Source organism: Tetrao urogallus, assembly GCF_951394365.1.
Source record: "Tetrao urogallus genome assembly, chromosome: 2".
Lineage (NCBI taxonomy): Eukaryota > Metazoa > Chordata > Aves > Galliformes > Phasianidae > Tetrao > Tetrao urogallus.
In genome coordinates this window covers 34944338-34967993 of record NC_136814.1, presented here as the reverse complement: position 1 = coordinate 34967993, position 23656 = coordinate 34944338, and the positions used below count along the sequence as shown (strand labels likewise).

At 39.3% G+C, this 23656-nt stretch overlaps 1 protein-coding gene across 2 annotated transcripts in view; it reads right to left on the bottom strand.

Moving 5' to 3' along the window:
* Positions 1-23656, bottom strand: part of PLD5 (phospholipase D family member 5) — a gene marked incomplete at both ends in the record, with an annotated part of 156907 nt that overhangs the window by 31076 nt on the left and 102175 nt on the right. For both annotated transcript variants that reach the window (XM_079550721.1, XM_079550722.1), the window contains one exon: positions 3411-3538. In XM_079550721.1, the coding sequence (XP_079406847.1) occupies positions 3411-3538 (128 nt within the window). The remainder of the gene's footprint in view (positions 1-3410; positions 3539-23656) is intronic.

The window sequence follows — 23656 nt, the reverse complement described above, 5'->3', positions numbered from 1 at the left end:
AAATCCTGCTGCTGGTTTCAGAGAAGCTGTTGGAAGTTAAATAATTATTTCAGCTTTAGATTCAGATTCACAAGTATAATGCTGTAACAGATAGGGACTGAACTACAATACAATCAAGTTATATCTACCACAGTAACCTTGCATAAATATTCCGTTTTGCGGAGATGTGTGACATTACAGTACAGAGCATTTAACGACTGCTTCTGCACTTCCAGCTCCCTAGCAAGCAAGAGGTAAGAAGGGTAAAAGATTCTGGGACTGTAGCCCAACATATTTGCCAGTGTACAAAACTTGCTCAAGCTCAGAAGGCTGTGAAGCTGTCAGGCTCCATTCTGAGCTCTGCTGCAGATTACCTTTGCAACCCCTGGCTTGTAAACTTGATCTGAATACAAATGCAGTCATACAAGCTGCCTGAGCACGTGGTGCTTCCAGGGAAAAACATTCGCCAAAGGAAGGAGATGTGCAGATATTATGGAGTACATTACAATCCCGATGGCACAAAAATGTTAACCCACAGCTCCTGTTTATAGTTACTCTCCCCCCTCACCCCCCCAAAAAAAAGCTAGACCAGTTTCTTTGCTGCAGTTTCACATATGTAATTCTCCAATAAACACCACCTTCTTCCATGCTGAAGGCAAGACTATTGGTGTTTGAATTGAGCAGGATACAGCAGTGAGAAAATCTGTAAATAACTACCTGCAAAGTTCTGTAAAGACAGAAATACTTGGAAAAAAAATCTTGATTTCTCAAGAGTGAGTGATTTTTTCTTGGAGAAGGAAGTATGTCATATGCAGATTGTACGTGTCAAGTTAAAAGGGCTAGCTCCCCACATTTCATCTTGTTAGTATCCTACACAGTTCTGAGAATATGCTTCTTTGTGTAAAGTCTGTAAATATGGAAATCTGTATTCTTCTCTTGATTTGTACTTGAACTTGATTTGCACACCTGGAAAAACAAATCTAAATGAACAGCCTGAATAAACTCAATGAGCAGCCTACCTTGCAGCTTCATGGCTGCATTGTGTTCCTGTTATTTTTTCCGCTAAGGCTTTCCCTTAGAGCTGGCCTGTCACTAATTCAGACTCAGTAACTGAAGTTACATTCTGCTAATATTCATATATCAACACATACCCTGTAACTAATTACCAATGACACCTGTTAAACTCCTAACAAATTGCAGAGGCTTGCATCTTTTTTTGTTAATTACAGCAAGATGAACACAAAAACTTCACGTGGTTGTAGAGCATTGCACCAGCCTCATGCCTAATAGAATTGGAGATGCATTTGCACAGGTCAGGTGAGCAAAGCTAACAGCCACCTACTTGTATTTGGTACAATATTAAAAGTGAGCATCTTCAGCCCTACCACTGCATCAGTGGAGCAGGTGCTCCTAAATGAATAGTGCGGTGCAGTGGCCTGAATGTATGCAAAGTCTGAGTACGAGAAAACAGTAAATTATGCACACAGAAAATACAAGGGGAGACGTTCAAAAAAGATCTGACAACTGTGCACAGCTAAAATCTTAAGCTTTTCATTGCATTTCAGATATTATGAGATGTGAGTCTGAATGCACTCAAATAATTTACACTTAAGCTGTGCTGCTGAATAGAGCTGCTGCTAGTGACACTGAGACTGACTCATAGGAATGTTTTGTTTGAGTGAGAAGACGACTGCTGTGCTTGACTGGCCGAAGTACCATATGTCTCTAGAATAGCACAGACCTACTTTGTCCTGCGATTTGCTGTCAGGGTCTAGAGAGACTTGCCCAGGTGGTTTGCTGATTCAGTATCCACAGTTGTGTTACTCTGTTACTCTGTAAGTCCAATGAGTTTTTAAAGAGACCACATGTGAGTAATCAACAGCCCAGTCTGCCTTTTCACAGCCCCTTCCTTGTAGGTAAAACCAGGATGGAACAGTAAATATGTAGTGACATCTTCAGAGACTTCCCTGCTTTCACTGCAGAAAAGCACGAGTTCTACTCTGCTGCCAAGAGCACGAGTATGTGGCTCTGGATGATATCCCCTGATCCTCCATTTCCCAGTTATACATGGCGTGTACTCTTTGAGGCTGCTTGAAGAAAAGGAAAGTGGGGCCTGATCCCTCTGACATAGCTACAGGAAGACTCTGATAATGAAATCCAGTGGGAGCTGAGTCTCCCTGGTGATGACTTGGCTTATTGTGGCACTGGGCCCTTTGCACATGCCAGAACGTTCTCCTTAGGAAGGCACTCATAATAAAATGGAAGAACTCTGTGCTTGTTTTGCCTCTTAAGTGGAAAGGTCAAGACAGATTATTATTTTAGGACTGCATATCAGATCTTTTTGACAGTTATTCTAATGTATTAAACTGTAACTCTGGGGTAAGGAAATTGGATATTCATACCTGATGTCAACAGAAGCCAAGCATCTCATGTCCTTAGGCTCTTCTGAAACCCCAGCATACATTTCTCAGCTAATTGAAAGCATATTTTGTTTAACAACAACTTGCAAGAAGTACTTATTCTTTCTCTGTGCAAATATTCCTCTGGGCTTTGTCTTATCACCACATATAAAAATATACTGGTATATGATGGTAACAAAATTTCCAAACATATGCAAAAAAGACAATAAAATTAACAATGAGGAATCATATTCAAAATACTAAAATAGCATCCAGTTTAAGGTAGGTATGTTACATGAGCAAAGATTTACTTCACTCTGACAAGACTGATCCTGTAAGAAAATCTTAAAAGCCTCAAACTGAACACGCCTTCTTTACAGAATTCTTACAGTTATCAAAATTACGAAGTTTTTTTCTTATATTCCCGCTCACATTAAGAAAATACTTCTAAAATAGAAATTAATAACTATCAACCTAGAATGCTTCCTTTTTCTCTGTTGTGCCATACAAAAGTACAGGTTCCACTCCCTAAATATAACTAATTATGATCTTACAGGGCCATTTATGCTCCATTACACTATTACAGTCTTTTGCATTCCTGAGACATCTGAGGGGGAAAAAAGCTACAGATACCTACAAAAACATAAATGACATTACTGATTAATTATTTCTTCATAGCAGCAGATTGTAGTACCTCAGACCTGGTGGTTGATGAGGCTTACTCTTTATTTTTAATTGGTAAACCAGAAATTATAACCTTCAGGCAACATCATCATCCCAGAAATCAGTAAAAGGCAATCCCTTTAAAAAACAAAGAAACAACAACAACCAATCCCAAAGCATAACTGTTGAGGATAGATGATGCAGAGAATCACTGTTTATAGTAGTACACTTTTGTCAATGCAGAAGTCATCAAAACTGTAGCACCCCTCTGCCAGCAAATCAGAAACAGAAAGCAATGCATCTCCACTTGTTGGCCTCAAAAATATTACATGTTCAAAGACTGTAGGGTTACTTTTTCCATTGAATTACCTGTCCCAGTGATCTCCAGTCCAGGCTTGCACTTCCAATGTACACGTGCTGTTTATCTACAATCCAGAAAGATGACTGAAGGCGTCCTTCATTATACGCTGACATGTTCATATATAGCACTTCAGCACCTAGAAATTTAGGGACACTACAATAAATAATGTTGTTTAAAAGAATAGAAGTTGCAAGCATTCAAATGAAGAAATTTCACATTCTGTGGTCTCAGCTATCTGAGAGACATAGTTAAACATGTTATTAAGGCTTAAAATCAAGGGTAAAGTGTCACTATCCCACATCAGACTTCATTAACATATATTTAATTAACATATAAGGGGGAAAAAAAAGGTAAGGGGAACATTCTCTTTGTTTATTATCTCCCATTTAAAATCAGGTAATTGCTTTTTTTCTGTATGTTCCTAAATCCAGTTTATTTTTAAAGATCTATTCTGTAACTCAAACCTGCATATCAAACGTATCATAATGACCTCTGAAATAAAGAAATCCTTCCTGGAAAGCAAACTCAGCTCCTTTGCTCTGCGCAATGCTTTGAGTGCCCAGCATACAACGGGCTGCCACATGCAACAGGCATGGGGAATACGAGGGAGTGAGGAAGGAAGCAGAGGCCTGAAGTACACTTAAACTGCTTTGTTCAGCTGTGACGCCGAACCTGCTGATCTGAATGGCATGGTTTTTATTAGGATCATGGGCCACTGAAATCAACCTGCACATGAGGAGGTAAAAGCATGTTGGCTCCACCACGAGTGAAAATGCCTGGATCAGCCCCATCAGTCTGTTTGCAGCACTAAATCCAAAATATATTTGACCTTAGGTAAGTTCAGGGGATTGTTAGCACCATGTTTTTTCAGCGATATTTATTGTTAAGATTAGGTGATTGATCTGAATTAATTATTGCCAAGGGTAATTTACATTAACCCAGTGTGACAACTAGTATGAGACTAACTGATGAAGTGAGAGTAGACTGGAAAGCAGTAGCAGTGCCAGCACCTCCCAATAAGCATTCCTGTGCTCATCAGTACCACACGTTTCCATCATGTCCAGAAAGAAATGACAACTTTAAAAACTCCAGGATACTTAGGGGAAAAATAAATATATTTTTAAGTTCTTATTTCTGACTAAGAAATATTCTGAATTTTAAGCTGTAATTACCAGAGCTAAATATTCATTTTATTCCTTTTATTCCTTTTACAATTTTGAAAATTGTAAATCTCACTTGAATGAATGATTCTAGAAGTTCAGGCACCAGGAAGAGAAAAAAAATCAAATATGGTGAAGCACCAAACACACAATGCAGGACTTCGAGCAAGAAAAAGAACATGCCTTGTGGTCTCTACATTCATATGTACTTGGCACTAGCCAACCATGCTTCCAGTTTTTTCTAGGTATCACACATCCACATTCTTCAATGCTAGGAAAACAAAGGAAAGGCTGGAAACAAAGCATTACCCCTTTGAACATTTCTGCTTTCAATCCATGCGTTAATGAGTAGAATTATGCTAATGAATGAGATAATGTGTGTGAAATGGGAAAGAAATGAGAAATTATTATAGGGGCATTAAATGGATTAGATTGTTTTCTGATGAATAAAGGTGATTCCTCCTACTAGCTAAGGCAAACAATTCTGGAAAGCACTGAACTTCTAGCTGTATGTCTGAAAACTGCTTAAAAATCAAGTTTAACATAGCAGTTCGCTTCAATCAAATTTTCTTACATCCTATTTGCAACATTAAACAAGTTAGAATTTAACACCCACAGCCCACCTACAGCAAATAGCTTATAAATGAAGTGTTAGCATTTTTGTATAGGAAAGGTAACACTGTCAACAGAAACAATGGTCTTCCTTCTCATAACTGAGAGCCTAAAATAAAAGTTTTTAAAATATTCAGTGCCGAACAAAAATGCTGATGGCCAAATCCACAGCAGTAAACTATTTTACCAACAACATGCACATTAAAAACAGTAGCCATGATCAGTAACCCAACACAAAATTCTGGCTATAAGACCTAAGTAGCAGTTCACATATTGGTATGATCACTGGGACAAGACTGTCACCCTAAAATATAAACTAAGTTTCAATTACCAAAATAGTGAGTACAGCACGCAGACGATACTGCTAGCATACATACAATTAAATACAAAACCTGGAACCCAATTTATTTTCCTCCAGGAAACAGCCCACTTACAAGGTTGAGGAAACAGTATCTCCAAGTTAATTAAAAAAAAAAAGTCATGTGTTGCAGCAGCAGCTGCTGTACAGCCTATTACAGCCCTTAGCTTTTGATGAAAGGAAACATGCATCAGTATTGATAATTGCCTCTGTTCTAGAAGCCCTTGAGATGTTTTGTTAAAATACGCTTATCGGGCCTTCAACGCAATCCATCATCCCTAGCACAGCCCAGGTCCCACGAGGAAATTAAATTGGACTGATCAATATGAGAAGCCATAACAGAACTCTTTATCATACCGCAGCCTCAGTTACACAAGGCTGGGTCTACTGAGTTCAACCAAAAGGCACAATTTGTAGGTTTGATTGCTACCATAGATACCAGACTCTTAGAAAATAAATCTAACAATTTTGGTTCACTAAACATTAAAGTGCAAGATGAGAGCTTAGAGAAAAACAGTGCTGTCACTCAGAACTCAAGTGGATTTCTCATGAAACTGTGCACTGTAAGGGTTGGTCCAGAGTGCCCCTTTCCTGCAGGAAGAAAGAACACTGTAGGATAGGTATCAAAGCATGCTTTAAGTGGCAGGCATTTCTCCGAGTACTTTCTCTTGGCCTAAATGTTCTGCACACCAGAACAGAGCAGTGACTGAATCAGGTTGGGGTGCGCAGAGAGGCCCCTGCCCTTGAACACCTGGGCTTTCTGTGAGGCAGGCCAGGGTGCACAGGGCTGCCCCTCAGCCTTGTTCATGCCACAGACTGGAGGGGGTGAACAGAGGCTTTAGATCCTACATCTGCATGCAGCCTGGAATAGCACCAGGCTGTCCTGGTACAAAGGCAGTGTCACTGAGCCAAATCAACACTCCAGTGGACACAGTAAATTGTTTTTATAAAATAACCAGAAAGAGCAACTGTTTAGACTGCCGTTATCTCGGCAGCCTTGAAAGCAAACATGCAAATTCTCAGCAGTGCCAGTAGCAGACCAGGCTCGCCCTGGAGCCAACGAACATAATGCCCATGGAACAGAAGCTGTGTTGCTTGTACTGTGGCTAAAATTGGCCTTCTGCCTTCACAACTTTCTTACCCTCATCTGTGATGTTTTTAAAACCAAAGACAAGAAGGGAAAGGATCTATGGATCAAGAGGAGAGCATACCTGGGAAGCGACAGCGACAGTGAGGGGTGACTCACCACAGGCAGAGCGGTGCTGAAGGCCCGAGAGCCCTCACCTCGTTGGCCCTGATAGAAGGGAACTGCGCAGCAATAAGAAGATGGCAGGAAAAACAGATACGCAACCTGACAGCACGTGTTGGGAGTGTGTGTGGTGCAGGACAGCAGGGTGGGAGGCAGGCTGGGTACAACTGCTAGGCAGAAGAGAGCTGTAAATGCGGACTTTTTCATGCCCCTTCTTCCCCATCTCGAGGGAACAGAGCTGTGACACAGGGGTGTGCAGGTGGTGGGAAGGGGCAGCTGCACCAACTATTGGTAGTCTCAGGATGTGGGGGAATTGGTGAAATTGGTGAGAGCTCCCAGCAGGGAATGGAGAGCAGGATCCAAGGAAGCTCTAGAACACTATATGAGCCTGGCCAGGGAAAGCAATGCTGCTTATGGCTCTTTGGAATATTTGCTGTTTGAACCTGGCAAACGTTCCTGCCCCACATCCAATCCACCATGCATCCCCCAGCCACTGCTCCCCACATGTCACCATGCTGGCCACAGCAGGACCAGCTGCTCTCATCGAATTACCCATCTTGCTGTCCCTTCACTCATCGCCATGTTGCATACCCTTTGCTCATGGCACTGTTGTTTTCCTCTTCTAATTCTATGTATTCCCAAGCAAACATATCAAGTAACATGACCTTTCAGAAGGAATCTAAGGGTTTGAGCTATGGCTAATTTGCTTTGCACTGCTGCTGACAGTCACTTGGCGCACAAAGAGATTCATTTTGATGCATATATTTTGGACAGTGGCCTCAAGCTAAAGCCAAGAGCGGGCTTACCCAGTCCATACCAGGAAATCTAGAGCTCGCAAGGCACACATACACTTGAGCACAGGGGTGCTTCAGCACTCACATGTGGATAGGAGGCATTACACACTACGTACTGTGCTGCTGTTGTGCCAGGGAGCAGCTGCCCTCCTTCAGCTATTTTGACTTTTCAGAGCAGCTGCGATGCTGTTAACGTGCAACTCAAAGCTCAACAAAAGATCCTTTATTACCCCTAAAACCTCAAACTTACTTTTTAAACACAACTTGCTCACTACGAAACACGAACACGTGTACACGCATCTATGTAGATGTATATATTTTCAAAGTGAACACTTCCTTACATTATGCAACAGATGCTTCCATTTTACCTACTTGCTTTCAGCTACAAGACAAAGTACACCTATAAATAAAAATCAGTTTCATTGTACTGAGACAGAAATCCAGAATTTTCTGTACCCTGCCAGGCGGCAGAGTAGCTGTCCTGTAGTGTACAGACACAAGAGACCCCGGCAGAGGATCAGCTCCCCAGGAACATTTCTGCTTTCTTCTTAACTGCAAAACCTCTGGAGTTGTTCCAGAAACTCCATTAGTGTGACCTGCCAGTGCTCAGAGGAGGACAAGTACAAAAGCAAAGGAATGCACAACTTGACAACACAAAGTTGTTTTTGCCTCTGAATGATTAAAAGGCAAAATAGACTATCTACTATTTCTTGCTCTTTATGGAATATTGGATTTGAAATGTAATTTAAAAGTCTGCCTGGTTGCAGAAGGATTAATGATTCAGACTAATATTACGGAGAGAACGCTCATGGACTTTTAGGGAAATCTCTGATGGCAATACCTTCAGTGCAAATCAGCTGTTTTGCTTACATACTCCCCCGTTTCTCTCACACATATCCCTCTTATTGCAAACAACCAGGACTGATCCTGACATTCTGGAATTATGTGCTATTCACCAGTTCAAACCCATAGTAATTAAAACAATACAACATCAAACATCCATTATCTTTAGCAGCTCCATATGCGACTGCCAGGTACATACAAAAATGAAATAACTGTTACACAAAGAAATTATGTTCTAGTACAAGGCAAACAAAACCAAGAGAGTCTACTTATTACAGCTAGTATTCACAGCACCTTGACTTTGTAATGCCTGTCTTAAACTGTAGCAAACTGCCTTCCAGGCAAAAATGTCTTTTTTCTGAGTGAAATTCCCACTTTCTGCCAACGTACAGTCAAACTACATGCACACACAGCTTCTCTAAACATTATCAGTGCAGTAAATGGGTCTACTTCTGTTTGAGACTTTATAGTGGAAAATTACTGGATTGCTTGCTGCCTTACTTTAAATCATATAGTAGTTCCTGATACAAGGGCAGCTTTGAGGAATTCAGCACACGGAAAAAGAATCACCTGCATCCCCACAGGCCCCTCCAGTCCATCACTGAGAGATGTGGCTGCCTGCAGTAGCCCCTAGAATTGAACTTGATGGGCTCACAGGCCCAGGGCTGCGGTGTGAGTGGTTCAGAGAGAGCACACAGAAAGCACACAGCTTTGCTGGCACACTCCCAGCCGGCTCTTGTGTCCAAGCTTGGCTGTAGCTCGGAGGCTGCTAGGAGAGCTCTTCCCTGAGCAGATGGGCTACAGTCAGGGATCTCCTTGCAGAGATATGGGCGTGAGCAGAGAGGCTTTTGCCACTGTCAGTTGCCTTCCCAGCCCCCTCTCCAGGCACGCAGCCAGCTCCTTGGCTGCTTCCCTTAACAGACCATAACATGCTGCTAGGCTAAGGCCCGTGTGATTAGGGACAGCAAACATCCATGTTCAGCAGTGGGTTTTGCTTTGTTTTGCACATATTTAGTGATTAAAATAATTTACATGAACCATGATTCTATGATTCTATGATTCTACAACCAATGCAACCCCAGAAACTGCTCGATCCTGCTTTTTTAAATTAACAGTAATAGAACACATCTCATTTTCAATGATTCCTTCCTTCCAACACCACCTCAGCTGTGCCCGAGTCACTTTTTGGGCATCCAAAGAATGCACTGGATCAAAAACAGATTAGGTTAAAAAAATAAGTATATAGCAATAAAAAAAAATGAAGAACCATTCAACCAGGCCCAGTTCACCATGTAGCTGCGAACAATTTATCTGACAACTGAAGGCGCAGCACAAGGATGGGAATGAGTGGCTTGTGATTGGCTGTGGCAAGATGCAGGAACTGCTTTCTACCAGAGCTGCCATTTAAACATATGCCTGTGTGAGCAAAGTCGCAGTGCCTCTCAAAACCAGACGCATTCATGGTGCCATTTCCCAGTACAGGTTTGCCTTTCACCTCACATAACCACTTGCATCACACAAAGTAGATACGAGGGCAATACTGGTATTTGATTGTGGTGACATTTCCCGCATGCTTACACAATGGTTCAGATTGACATGGAAGATCCAGAGAAGACTCATCAGGGGATGCACGTGTGTGCAGAGTTTGCTCACAGTACGCGGAACAACAGATTCTTGAGAACAAAGGAAAGGTCAGAATTAATTTATTTCAATTGCTTGTTTAACTGCAGTGACATCTTGGGAGCTAGTTAGTTCCCAAGGCAACATTTATCCAAATACACCATAACAGTAGTTTCCAAGATTTCAAATGTCGGCCTTTGTTGCTTGTCCGCGTAATCAAAATACCAATTTCTCAGCTAAGTACATTGCTCTGGACAGGGTTCAGCATCACAGCATTACAGCTCTCACCCATGTGAATGCATTTTACACTGACTGCTGTGCCCTTTGATTTATTCAACAGAAAACCTGACAAAAACCCAAAGTGTTTTTTTCCATGGCACAGGAGCGATGAAAGAGAGGCCTGACAACATTTCTTTGTAAAACCCACTCACAGCAACTAAACAACATTTCTGATTCACTGAACAAAACACCAGAGGTCCATTTTAATACAAGGTGGGCAAACCATGCCATATATGACAGTGCAGAGAAGAGTTAAGAGATCGTTTATAATACCATATGTTTGAAGGGTTTTTTTGTTGTTTTGTTTTTTTAACCATTTGCACTACAAGGTTCTTTCCTTTCATCCTATTTTGTCTTCTAAAATCCTGTGGTGCATACTTGAATTTTTAGGTAAGAATTTCATCTGTTATTTTAGAGTTTTATATGCCACATTTTCCAGAAGAAAGCAGATAGAGTCTGTAAGATAACTATTGTACAACAAAGTTTGTTAGAATATATATCTATAATTTTAATTTCCACACTTTTTTGGCCTTCCATTATTGGAGAGTGTGCTGCTCATTTACTAGATGAAGCTATAAAAGTGATTGCTTTAGAGATTGGGAGAAATAATTTTCTTACTTAGCTGATTCAGGCGACAAAGCATATTATCACTTAAAGGAAGACAATTAACTATCAATAAAAGCATTTACTATAGCTAGATTATGACTTTTTTTCTTTGCCTAATTATAAATGCATGAGTTTTTACTGTAAAAGAAAGCTATTTTAAATATAACAGAGATTAGTAAACTCATGCACTTTCCATTTTCAAAGATCCTTTACTTGGATTAGCATTATGAAGAACTAGATTCCTTTATATATTTCCTAGATTAAACATTCTAGAATTCAGGGACATTTTTTCATCTTAAGCAAGGAATGAGAATCACAACTCTCCAGGAATGAATATTTCAGGATTCAATCCCTTAAAAAAAAAAAGCAAATATTTACCTCTTTTTTTTTTTTTTCAAAGCAACATTATTTCATTCTAATATTTATATATCTTCTAAACCTTTCAATATTATCATCAGCCACTTCTAAATGTTGACTGCTCATAGCCCAAAATGTGCTCTTCAGACACCTGCAGTTCTGCTTTGGATAGTGTAAATTTCCTTTCCATCAAGGAGAAATCTTAAATCTAGGTGAGAAAGTGTACTGCAGGACATGCAAAAAGATGAGGGCAGATTATACCTCCACAAAGGGCAGTGTTCTCTGGTTCTAAGATGCTGCTTTTTATTTTTTTTTGTTAACAACACCTTCAAAATAGAATTCATTTTTTTTCCTGCGCTTGCATTAACTGATGTTCTGAGCAGCTCTTAAGTATTATCAAAGCTACAAAAGCCCAGGATGATGAAGCCACAGCAATTTAAAGAAAACAGAGGCACAGCCAGCACTAACCCGGGTCTGACAGTGACGCAACCATTTCCTTTTAGTACTCATTTCTTTCTCAGCATCTTTCCCTAACCCATTCTATCATCCTGGCAAATCAGCCTTTAACTTTTCTATCTTTTTTTTTCCCCAGATCACTGCTATCAGAGTTCCAATTATACTTTCATCTACTTTGTCACAGGCCCACCAAGAACGTGCCTGGCCTCTTACTAGCATTCTTTTCCAATGTTTTTCTAAATAAATTAATCAGTTTTCTGTTCCTGTCCTCTTTCATCTGGTTAATTCCTCATTAAATCATAGAACGATTCTCATAGATCTACCTTTTATTCCATCTGCCCCACTACTTTCCTCCCAACACCATTCTTCACACTCTCCCACTTCAGCCTTAGTTCATCATTTCACTCTCGCCTTGCCCACTCATCCACTGCTTCATTTATTCAGTTTTTCATCCACTTAAGGAACATATCTTATTCTCTAACTACGTAAGTAGCATGATGCATTCTACAAGCCTTAACAGAAAAGTTTGTGGAAATAATTATTTTTTCTTGGAGTTTTAAGACTATTTACAGTTTTGGGGTACGCAGTTTGGTCCTAATTTTATTTTGCATTTGCTACAGCTCCTGCAAGCGTTAACTGAGGATATACAATTCTAAGGTAGTCAGATTACTGGCAGATGTTGCAGATTAAGACTGGGAGTGTTTTATTGCTTTCTTAGTCCAAAAAAACACCTGAAGCTGGGTCTAAGGTTTTTAAAAGAATAAAGCACTTCCTATAGTTTCTTCTTTAATAGAAGAAAGTATGCAGAATAGACTCTGCAGCTCTGCTGTAGCTGGCTCAACTGTGTCACACATGATTTACTATTGCCTCTGACCACACTGGATGCATTTCTGAAGACTTTAGCATTCTGCTTTGGCTACAGAACTGCTTCATGCACTAAAATGAAGAAATTTTAAAGGGACAGCTGTACAATTCCCCAGCTGCTGGCCATAAGTAGAAAAATCCACACAGTGTGCTGAGAAAAAACAGAAAGTATGTAAGGAAAAAATACTTTGTCTCTGAGGAAATACATAGGGGATACATAGGGGATGCAAATTTTATCTAGCAGCCTATTTGAAACTTAGAAAGCAAAATAAAAGGAAGTCACAACTCCACACATTCTGTCATTAATTGAGTGAAGGGCACATGCATTGCACAGTCAAAAATTAAGCAACAGCACGTTGAAATCACAGAGGAGCTTAGTGTCCTGAAGGACTAGACCACAGGTATCATCTCATTTCTTCTTTGTAAACATCAGCAACTGTCTGTGAAGGATGACAATAAAGATCCAGTGTTACTCTCTCATGACACCTTCATCAACCAGGTCTGTAGAAATTTCCTTACACTGGAATCCTTATGAACGTGAAGTCAGAAGATAGCACACACACTTCTAGTCCCAACAATCACATCACAAACTTGATGCCAATCCCTTCAAAGCACTCACTCTAAACTGCAGGAGAAAGCGCTGTCATTATTTCAGAGGCTCATCTGAATTAGCTATCTGAAGGGGAACCCTGAGGGACTAGAGTGTAAGAGAAAAGATAGAAGGGAAAAATCAACTAGATTCAATGAAAGGTCAAACTGACAGCAGTTAACAAGGTCACACACAAAGCACAGGAACCAGTTCTGCTGGGGAAGGCCTTGGAATAAAGCAGTCTGCTGCTGAAGGACCTTTCTCACGTGTTATGAAAAGCAAAATGGAGCAAATGAGGCTAGGTTTCAACAGAAAAAAAGAATAGCCTCATATTTTAAGCTGTTTCAAAGTACTGAGAATTTCCAGATCCCACAGTTGATGTTCCACAGAGTTGCTCTGTATGAGAGAAGGCAGCACAAGACAGCTGCAAATTCCATATTTCGAAGAATTGATTTGAGCCCTTGGGGTCTAATTTTATTCACTGATGCATGCTGAGTGCTACACAATCATAAATATCTTTAAAATCACAGAATCACCAAGGTTGGAAAAGGCCTCCAAGATCATCCAGTCCAGCTGTCCACCTACCACCAATATTTCCCTCTAAACCATGTCCCTCAGTGCAACACCTAAATGCCCCATGAACACAATTAAAAAAAACAAAACAAAACAAAAAAAATCCCAGATTGTGCATGTCACAAACTGGCATCAAAATAAGTGAATCTCTTGGCACTTATCTCTGCATCATTTATTCATATGTAAAATGGGAACTAAGCTATTCCTCCTCCCTGATAACTACAAAAGTTTATTCTTGAGTATTAATGAAGCATACCTATTTCAGCATTAACACCATAGCAAAAAGAAAAAGTTTGTCTACAGATTGTCTTGATCAGTGCTCATTAAGCAAAAGATGAGACTGCACAATGAAAATGATAGCAAGATAAAATACTATACACATGCTTACATCATCATAAGTGCCCCTGCGCATTAAATTTGATAGGGTCCAGTGGGAAGAAGAGTGTCATATTCAACTGACATCATAGCTATAAACAGTTTAATGGCATAAAAAGAAATGACATAAAGAATGTGTTTTTTTCGTACCATAAATTACTGTTTCTCATATTAGGGAATGCACAAGTGAAGTATCAGCTCTTAATTTATTTTGAGGAATACAAAGCATCGATTCAAGCTGCAACTATCAAAACGTCCTTGCAAGGATGACCACTCTATACTTAATCTCACTATCTTTGGAATGCTAATGCTTCCATCTCTCTAGGCCCTTCTGGTAATACTTAATTTCAGGAAGAAGGCCTTCATATTCCAAGAATGTATGCTACAAAGAAATCAAAGACTAAAGACAAAAATCTGTACTGGTTCCCTGGTAATACTCAAAAACATTTTAACAGAGGTTCAGTGTTAACATAAAATATTACCAAAACCCATCTCTCCCAAGTGATGATGCAAATACAGTTATAAACCAGGCTAAAGAAGAATATTAGTTTTTAAATTGCATCCTTCCATAAGCATGTTTGTGTTCAAGAGATCAAAATATTTTGGAAAGCAGAAAGGAAAGAAGATAGAAAATGAAAGGAAATACACTTGGATAAGCTAATTGTTGAAATAAATAAGAAAACAGATTTCAAGGAACAATGGATATTGAAGCTGCAGAACATTGCTACTTGGGTAGTGGTTTGTGGATGACAAAAAGGCAAACAGAATCAAAAGTATTTGTTGAAAGATCAAACAAAATGATAGATTTCTAAATTTCATCACAAGGGAGTTTGGAAACTACAGACTGCGGAAAAAATATAAAGGGTAAGAATATTTTACTCCACTTGTTTCCATTATGCTTCTTGCATGAGCATGCGATTCTGATTATTGCACCAAGGCAAACAATATACCCTCAGTTTGTTTCTATTATCTTACGGCTGGAAAAAGTTGCTCAGTGACCGTTTGCATGAAAAGTGTTATTTTTGAAAGACACTGTAATCTTAATAACACACTGCTGACATAATTTTGAACCTTAATATAGATATTATATGGCCTGTAACTTCACTGGTATTTTTTACATCACTTTGTATGTATACATAACTCCTTAGATTAAAATGACCAGAAACAGAAATCTGTTCCACTTTGAGTGATGGAAGTGACTATAAATTTCTGCACTAGATGTTAATATTTATTCACTATATACACTTTCTATTCTGTCTGAAGGACAGAAAATATGCTGAATGTACTCTCTGCAAAGTGTCAGCATTAGAGATAATCACTCCGTAAGAATGGGCAAAGAGGGATGGAAACGATGGAGAGTAATGTAGAGATATTATTCTGAGATCTTCACTTCCAGATGAAGTACTTCAGACTAAGCTTAACGTAATTTCATTTCCAGCCACTAGGCTGTATAAAAATTTATAAAACACCTTAGCACTGCAGAAATCTGTCGTTACTTTAAAAATTAATGCATGAAATCTACAAAAAAGTTGGATGGGCCCTGGTCAGCCTGGTCTGATGGGTAGCAACCTTGCCCACAGCAGGAGGGTTGGAACTCCATGATCAAAGCACAGTTCTAAGAAGTCAGTAAAGTTTCAAGTGGACAAGAAACATCTATGATCTGGATGAGCAGACAAAATTCATCAGAGAGAAAATATACTGCTTTCTTTGGATCCCTACATAAAACATCATTGGCTATCATCACTTTTTGGGATGAGATAGCACTAGTGTTTTTGCAACTAAGAGAGAGCACGGGGTACCAACACTTCCACAAGGGGAGCACAGCTACCTAACAAATCTTTCCTGAGCTCATACAGTCCTGGCAGCTCTTACCAGCTCTTCCAGTAACAGTAGGTAGGAACTTGCATGCAATCTATATGTTGTAGAAATGTCATAACTAATTTTGTCTAATGCCATCTGTTATTGGTTTCTCTGTGCCAAAAAGTGTCAGTGATTCAAACCACTATTGTCATACAAAAACCATCCATGCAAATTATCAAACAAGATTTGGAGACGTTATCTGTGGTGTGAACCTGCTATGTTGGACCTGAGTTCTCATCACTAAACAAAAGCAATATGACTGTTGACAAAATGGCTGGATTATCAACACTTTTAACTGTTCTGGAAGTTACAAAACACAAGCACGCCCACTTCCACCAAATCCATGAATACACATGCATTAGTAGCAATCTTAAATGCAAATAAATTTGCGAACTGCAAATATGTACAAAAATACTGATCCATCAACTGTGAAAGACTTTTTCAATTAAAGATTTTAAAGCAGAAGAATTATGACATTGTTTCTACTAAACATCTAGCATGTTAGAAATGTCTTAATTCATGATTCTTAATTCATCAAGTCAGATGTATTACTACTACTATGGTTCTTTTAAACAGTGGCTACAGACACTGGAAAACAAATGAGTGATATTGTATAATGCAAAACTGCACATTACACATACATTTCCTTCATAGAATCACTCAGGTTGGAAAAGCCCTTAAAGAGCATTCATTTCTAAATCCACAGAAACAAATGTTGTAGAACTTAAAATTAGACTTTGTCACCTGCATATCTGGCTTCCGTGGGCACCAAGCTTAAATAAACCTCTTCCCTTCTCTCTCTCTTGAAAACAAGCCAGTACAAGCCAAAGACCTGATTGCCTCTAGAATTTAAAGCTTTTTTTTCTTTATAGATTATTAAATATAAATATAATTAATATAATTTATTGGCATAACAGCCACATACTACTAATTTTCTATTGTTAGAGCACTCTTTAAGGCAGACCACGCCTAAACCTTCTTAAAATTGGTGGGTTTCAGATCTGTAAGAGAAAATAAGCTGTTTCACACTGCAATCTACTATGGTGCCTATTTTGAGGATATTTATGCATCTGATGAAGTTTTAATCCCAGAGTAGGCATTGTTTCCCATAGAATATTAAACAAAAGCTGGACTACAGCACCTTCTGTTTTTGATCTAAGACATCTAAACTAGACAGTAGGCAATGACAATAGAAACCATGCCGTTTACCTCATCAACTCATTCAGAACTGCACAGAAGGATCCAATCTCTGACTGAGTTTCAAAATCCTGTCCTGTAACCAGAAGCTTAAAATAATTCTTCCAAGTTTCTTTCAAAATACGTGAGGTTAGGAGGACGAACAAGGCAGAGCAAGGACTAAACATCAGGTTTCTTCTATCCCAAATAAATATCATATTCAAATGAAGGCAGAAATTTCAAGAATTTCTGCCAACTGTTAGAGCTTAAATATCAAGGACCCAGGTAGATCCTCCTCAGAGAGAATATCTTCTACATTTTCCAAACCTTTGTGATTACACTCCTATTTTATGAGGTTAAGGATCTTCCATACTGGCTCAATCTGATTTCTGTCACATGTCTGGTAAGGTAGATAACTCTCTTTCAAGTTGAAAATTTACAAACTTTTAGATGGATCAGGATTTTGAACCTATTCTTCCACAATTCAGGCAGATGTTCTGTGTCAAAAACATTTGTCCATTTATATGCATCTCTAAGATGTAACAGAAGTTTTACCTGCCCTCTCTTTTCAGTCATGATTAATAAGGTTGGACATGGCTTGGCTTACCTTATATTGCAGGATCTAGCTCCCCAGCTGAAACAAATGAGAAACATTTCTTATGAGTCCTCATGGGATTTAGGCATAAAACCAATGCTGAACACTTCCTTGCTATCAAGGCTTCAGTGGATGTGTGTACACTTAGTAACATAAAATGAGTCAAAGAAGTGCCTAAATAGAAAGGTGTTTCCCCCCCAGAACAGCTAAACAGGAGTTTCTGCGTGTTAGCGTGTCCAGATGTTCGGTAGATACTTGAATGTCCAATGTGAAACTGAATTATGTGAAACTCAGATACAAATTGCTTCCTTCAGGAGGACTCACCCTTGATCCGCTCAAAGGATACTACTTACTTGTTACTGAAAAACCAAAGATGAAATGAGTGTGTTTTTGGTAGTTATGAATTTTAAGAGATGGAGCTCATCTCTATCACCCCTCCTTTCACAGTTTTACAGAACCTGGCCTAGGAAAGACTGACTGATAAGAAAACAGTGGGGCTACAACTCCATTCAACACCTTAGATATAGCCATCAGCTGGGTTTCAGCTCTCAAGAGCACTCTTTACACTCCCATGCATCAAACATCCATTAGCATCCATTCCAGTTTCCCACTGAATGAAGTGTATTATTATTTTAGCCTTCACACTGTTTTTTACAGTGATTCCCAGCATTATCTTTACATGAAGAGGGACTCAAATGCTACTTAAATACATAAGTTTAGGTTATTCTTCTATATAATGCAACTATTAAAGCAACCCTTTAAATGGAGCTTAGACCTGTTCTACACACCGGAGATAAACACATGAGACCGCACTCATAGAGGCCTACCTACTTTCTTAAAAACTCCCATGGTTTCTCTTTCATAATCTGCTCAAAGTCCACTGTCCACTTGTTTGGAACATTTTTTTCTAATATTAAAACCAAATATTGTAGGCTGAAAATTTAAATTTAATCATGCTTTACCCAACCACCTGCCTACAGAAAACTGCAAACTCACCCAGCTCTCCTCTCCCTCCAAGCATATTTTATGTCAATTTAAACTTATCAAAAGGTGCCCTTGCTAGCTCTGATGGATTTGTCTTTTCCAAAGAAGTAGTTTTCTCCCAAATGGAGGACTCCACATTCCTAGGACTTGCATTACACGAAGGCTCTAGGTTAAAAAACAGCGCCTAACTGCCAACATGTTTCCTAAGGAGAAACTGGACTGAGGTTCTCAAACGTTCTCCATCTTTCGACAACAAAACACAAGTTTTTCAGTCTTCCTATAACATATTAGAACTATGAAATCACCTTCCCATTCGCTCACACCTTGACATAAAGAAAAGGAATGTGATTGTGGTTGAAGATAAGAACTAACATTCCAAAAGCCTGACAGCTCTAAAACCAATCTAGGCCTTAAGTGTGCCAACAAAAGCAGATAGAATATGGTTTTACAGACATGTATGTATGGATATATACATATTTAAGATACAAAATAAATAAACACAATTAAATATTCACTACTGCTGTCCGTTGGGGAACAATTTCATTAAAACAAAGGTAAAGAAAAAAAACTTTCAGAAACACTAAAAATTCCAAAGCATTACATGAACTTGCAGATCAAGTCTGTCTAAACCAAGTTCCAGAACCAAGTGGTTCTGCCTCCACTGTCAACTGCAGCTATGTGTTTCCTATCCTTATGTTGTATATAACCTGTGAGATAACACGCTGAGTAACACAGAAATCAAATGCAAATCAGAATTATGCCAGTTAAAAAATAAAAAAATCAGTCTGTAGAGCAGCCAACCAGCCTCCTGGACTGTTTTGCCGTATGAGCACTGATGCAAGAAAAAAGGCAGGGAGGGCCAACATATGGTTGGGAGGGCAAAGAGCAGCTTGGGATCATGCAGCTGCCCAGATAGATTTGATTTGTCGTGGAATGGCAACTGCTAGTGTTTGCAATGCAAAGCATACAAATAAAAGCTCAAAAAGCTTACAGTGCTCCACTTTTTACTAATTTATTTGTCTCTCTACAGTAATATCTTTTATCTGTTTTTCTAATTTGGTTGCATCTAATCCTAAACAAATGTTCACAAACTACTCAGCAAGTCAGAGTATCACCTTATGATTAGACCCTGCCATATTTAACACAGAGACTTCATATGATTCTTCAGTTTCAGCACTACAATTCAATAGCTGTAGGTTAAATTAGATGATTTTATTTTTTTTTTAATCTTATTTGTGAAAGGGACAGAGTCCTCTTTCCATATCTGCCACATCAAGCACTGACAAAAAGCATTCCTTGCAAATATATGAAAAATGATTTATGAAACAGGAGTACTGGGGAAAAGGAAAAAAAAAAAGAATGAAGCCTACAAACTGAAGGAAATGCATTGGCATGCCTTAAAAAGTGTTAATACTGTCAGCTAAAATAATATTGTAATTAGCATAGAACTTAGATTCTGTGCACGTAAGAATTGATACAGCAACCTGCTAATTGAAAACAATGCCACTCATGTTACTGAGGCACAAAGTCTGGTACACAGTTATGTGCAAGGAATGGGAGGGTTACAAGAAATGTTTCAATCTAGTAAACCAACACAGCTGAGAAAAGGCTAAAGCAATAACCTTGAAAATAAGCATTAATAAGGTACTGTCACAGCACAGGAAGGATAAAGTGTTTGTTTACACAGTGAGCCAAATTTTGCCTACAGCAGGCCTACCTTTCACAAGACAGTCATATACATACATGCATAGTATTTATATACACATGTGAGAAAGCAAATACAGCTTTAACTAAAGAGAATCAAGAATTCACCCTAAATCTGCCTGTTATTAAAAGTCCTATAAAAATAGAATCATAATTTATATGTTTAGTGATAAATTTGACAGTGTTAGAGTTGGGAAAACATACTCATGTTTGCTGTTGCTTTTTTTTTTTTTTTTTTTTTTTTTTTTTTAATGAACATATATATTTACAATTATGATTATAAAAAACAACTGCCTGGATCTAGCTTTTGGTACCAGTGCTGGAATTAATAATTGCCAGATGTCCCTGAGAGAGAGAAGCAACAACTGACCTGCCTAACAGTGATGCTGCAAGAAGAAATTCATTAATACTATATTTGCAGAGCACTCAGATACCACAGCAAGAAGCACTACCGAAAATCCTATGAGGAAATAAATCACTCTGTATGCAGTGCAGGATCTGGCAGATGTGCAATAAAGAAAGCCTGGAGACATACATTAAATACGAGATAAAAAAAGATTCTACCCATTATCAACAGAGATAATATCCCCTGAATGAGCATCTTCTCCCTGAGGCATTAAATGTTTGATGTATTCTCATTTGATACAATGGAAAAGACTTCTTATTAACTAACATGGTAAGATTACACCAAGTACCAGTTATGTATTTCATGTAAAATATAGCATCAGATAATGTAATTAAAGTCTATCATAGATACATGTTCTGGGGTTAGTATTTCCTCATTATTGAATGTCTAATTTTGCAACTAAATAACACTCCTGCAGTGCAACAATCATTAGCAAATGTATGCTCTGTAGCACTCAGAGGTTTCTATCACCACAGCTCAAGGTGTGTTGGCTGAGTATATCAATTCATGCTTCACAGTGCATTTTGCTGTGCTGTTCCTGGAATCAAGCTACCATTTTCTACAGTTAGCTCAAGTCAGTCAGGATAGCAAAGACTTGGCAAGGAAAAGATCAAAAGTGGTGACAAAACTTACAGGTTCAGTGCTAGCTCAGATATCTGTACAAACATGCTCACTGTTCTGTAAGTTACTCTATTTTACTCTACACCACTTCAGTTCTGCTCTTCTGTCCACGTAAACTGAGCTTTGTCTAACTCCATCAGCTCAAATCTGAAGTCAAAGTTCAATTTTCTTCTCTGTCAAACAGCAGGGACAGGAAGGATGTGTAAGGAGAACTCTGGGATGCACTCCTACGATGGAAAGATCTATCAGAGCTACTTTCTGCAGTACATCAGAAATGGGGTGAGGAGGCAAGAAGACACCACTCATATCTGTCCACAAATCTGAGTGATAATCCCCCCACCCCCCCTCACCCCCCCCCCGAAAACAACAACATCCACCACCAGAAAAACTGCATGAAGCATTATGAATGATCAAGTTTATCAAGCAATAACTTTGGCTTTTACCAGGGCACTCTACCTCAAGATGCACGATAAGGGAGACTCCCTGGGCTAAGGAAATGCATGTGATGTTTGACTGCGCCATACTTAAAGGTTCTCAGGTACCATTTGAATAGGCACAGCCTGCGGTTGATGATACCCAAGTTAACACTCATTCTGACCTCAGAAACCAGCCTACACAGAGTAGGGGCACAGCTCATTGGTGCTGATCATGCAGACTGGTGAAAAGAAAGACAAGGCTCTTCCACACAACCTATGTAATAGCAACTATATCTTGCGTTCACTAGGACAGTCTGCCAGTCCCATTCTGCTCTGCACTGCTGTGGTCTCACCTTGAGCATTGTCTGTAGTTTTAGGTGTCACAATACAAGAAGGACAGAAACCAGAAACCAGAAGGAAGAAAGGTCAGAGAGCATCCAAAAGAGGGCTACAAAGATGGTAAAGGGTCTACAGGGCAGGATGTATGAGGAGTGGCTGACGTCCCTGGGTGTCCTCAGCCCAAAGCAGAGGAACTGAGGGGAAGCATCACCGATGGCTGCAGCTCCTCACAGGGAGCAGAGGGGCAACGCTGAGCTCTGCTCTGTGTGACAGCGACAGGGCCTGAGGGAACGGCATGGAGCTGCATCAGGGGAGGGCAATGGGGGTTGGGGACAGGTTCTGCACCAGAAGTTGGTGAGCATGGAACGGGCTGCCCAGGACAGTGGTCATGTCCCCAAGTCTGCTGGAGTTCAAGAAGCATTTGGACATCGCTCACAGAAATATGAGTGGTCCTGGTGGAACCTTTGTGGTCTGGGTGGTCATTTGTGGAACCAGGAAAGATCCTTGTGGGTCCCTACCAACTCAGGATATTTCACAATTCTACTACGTAGAAATGGTCTGACTATTTCACACGATCTCCTTAGAAAGAAGATGACAGTTTTTGCTTACCTAGCAAGAGGAAGGCAGGCTCTGGAACGTGAGAAACTCCCAGAGCCAAACAAGCTATGTAAATGCTTTCTCTTCTCACTACTGCTTTAGCCCTGGCCACATGAATATTTGCTGTTTAGGAACAACCAGCTGAGTTTATAGGTTGGTGAAGCGTGAAACAGTACTTGGACCCTCCTCTGCCCAATTCAGACAGACAATTAAGTCTGACCTTCTAATTGAAAGTGGCATGTCAAACCTAAGTTGTCTCTTAGGAATGCAGAACCAAATAAAGATTAACAAGTTCCTGGGAATAAGAAACAACAAACCAATGTAAACGTAAGGCAACAGAGCAACAGAGCTGGCAATCACTTCATCATCATTAAGAAATCTTAACAAAAATTCAAGAATTTGAAGAAATAAACTAAAACACAGAATGAGGAAAAGCATTCATACTGAAAAAAGCAAGAATTTACAATTATTGATCTTCAGAAAAGGTCAAAAGTAGAACATGGATCTAAGAGCATGGCAAAAAAAACTCACAAGAATTACCACATAAAAGTTACTCTGATTCTCAGAGCAGCTCAGAACACTCAATTATATCGATCCCTTCATTTGAATACTCTAAAATTTCCTGTCTCAGGAATCTGAATTAGTCATAAGGGAAGCTGAAACTAATAAAATAGTAAAAGCCTATGTTTTATTTGCTTACTCAGCAAGTTAACAGATCTAATTAATTCCCACAAACTGACATAAATGTTAATGACAAATGGTTTCCTTTCCTATTAAAGTTCTTGCTCATCTTTCTTGGAAAGGGGATTTTTTATTTATTT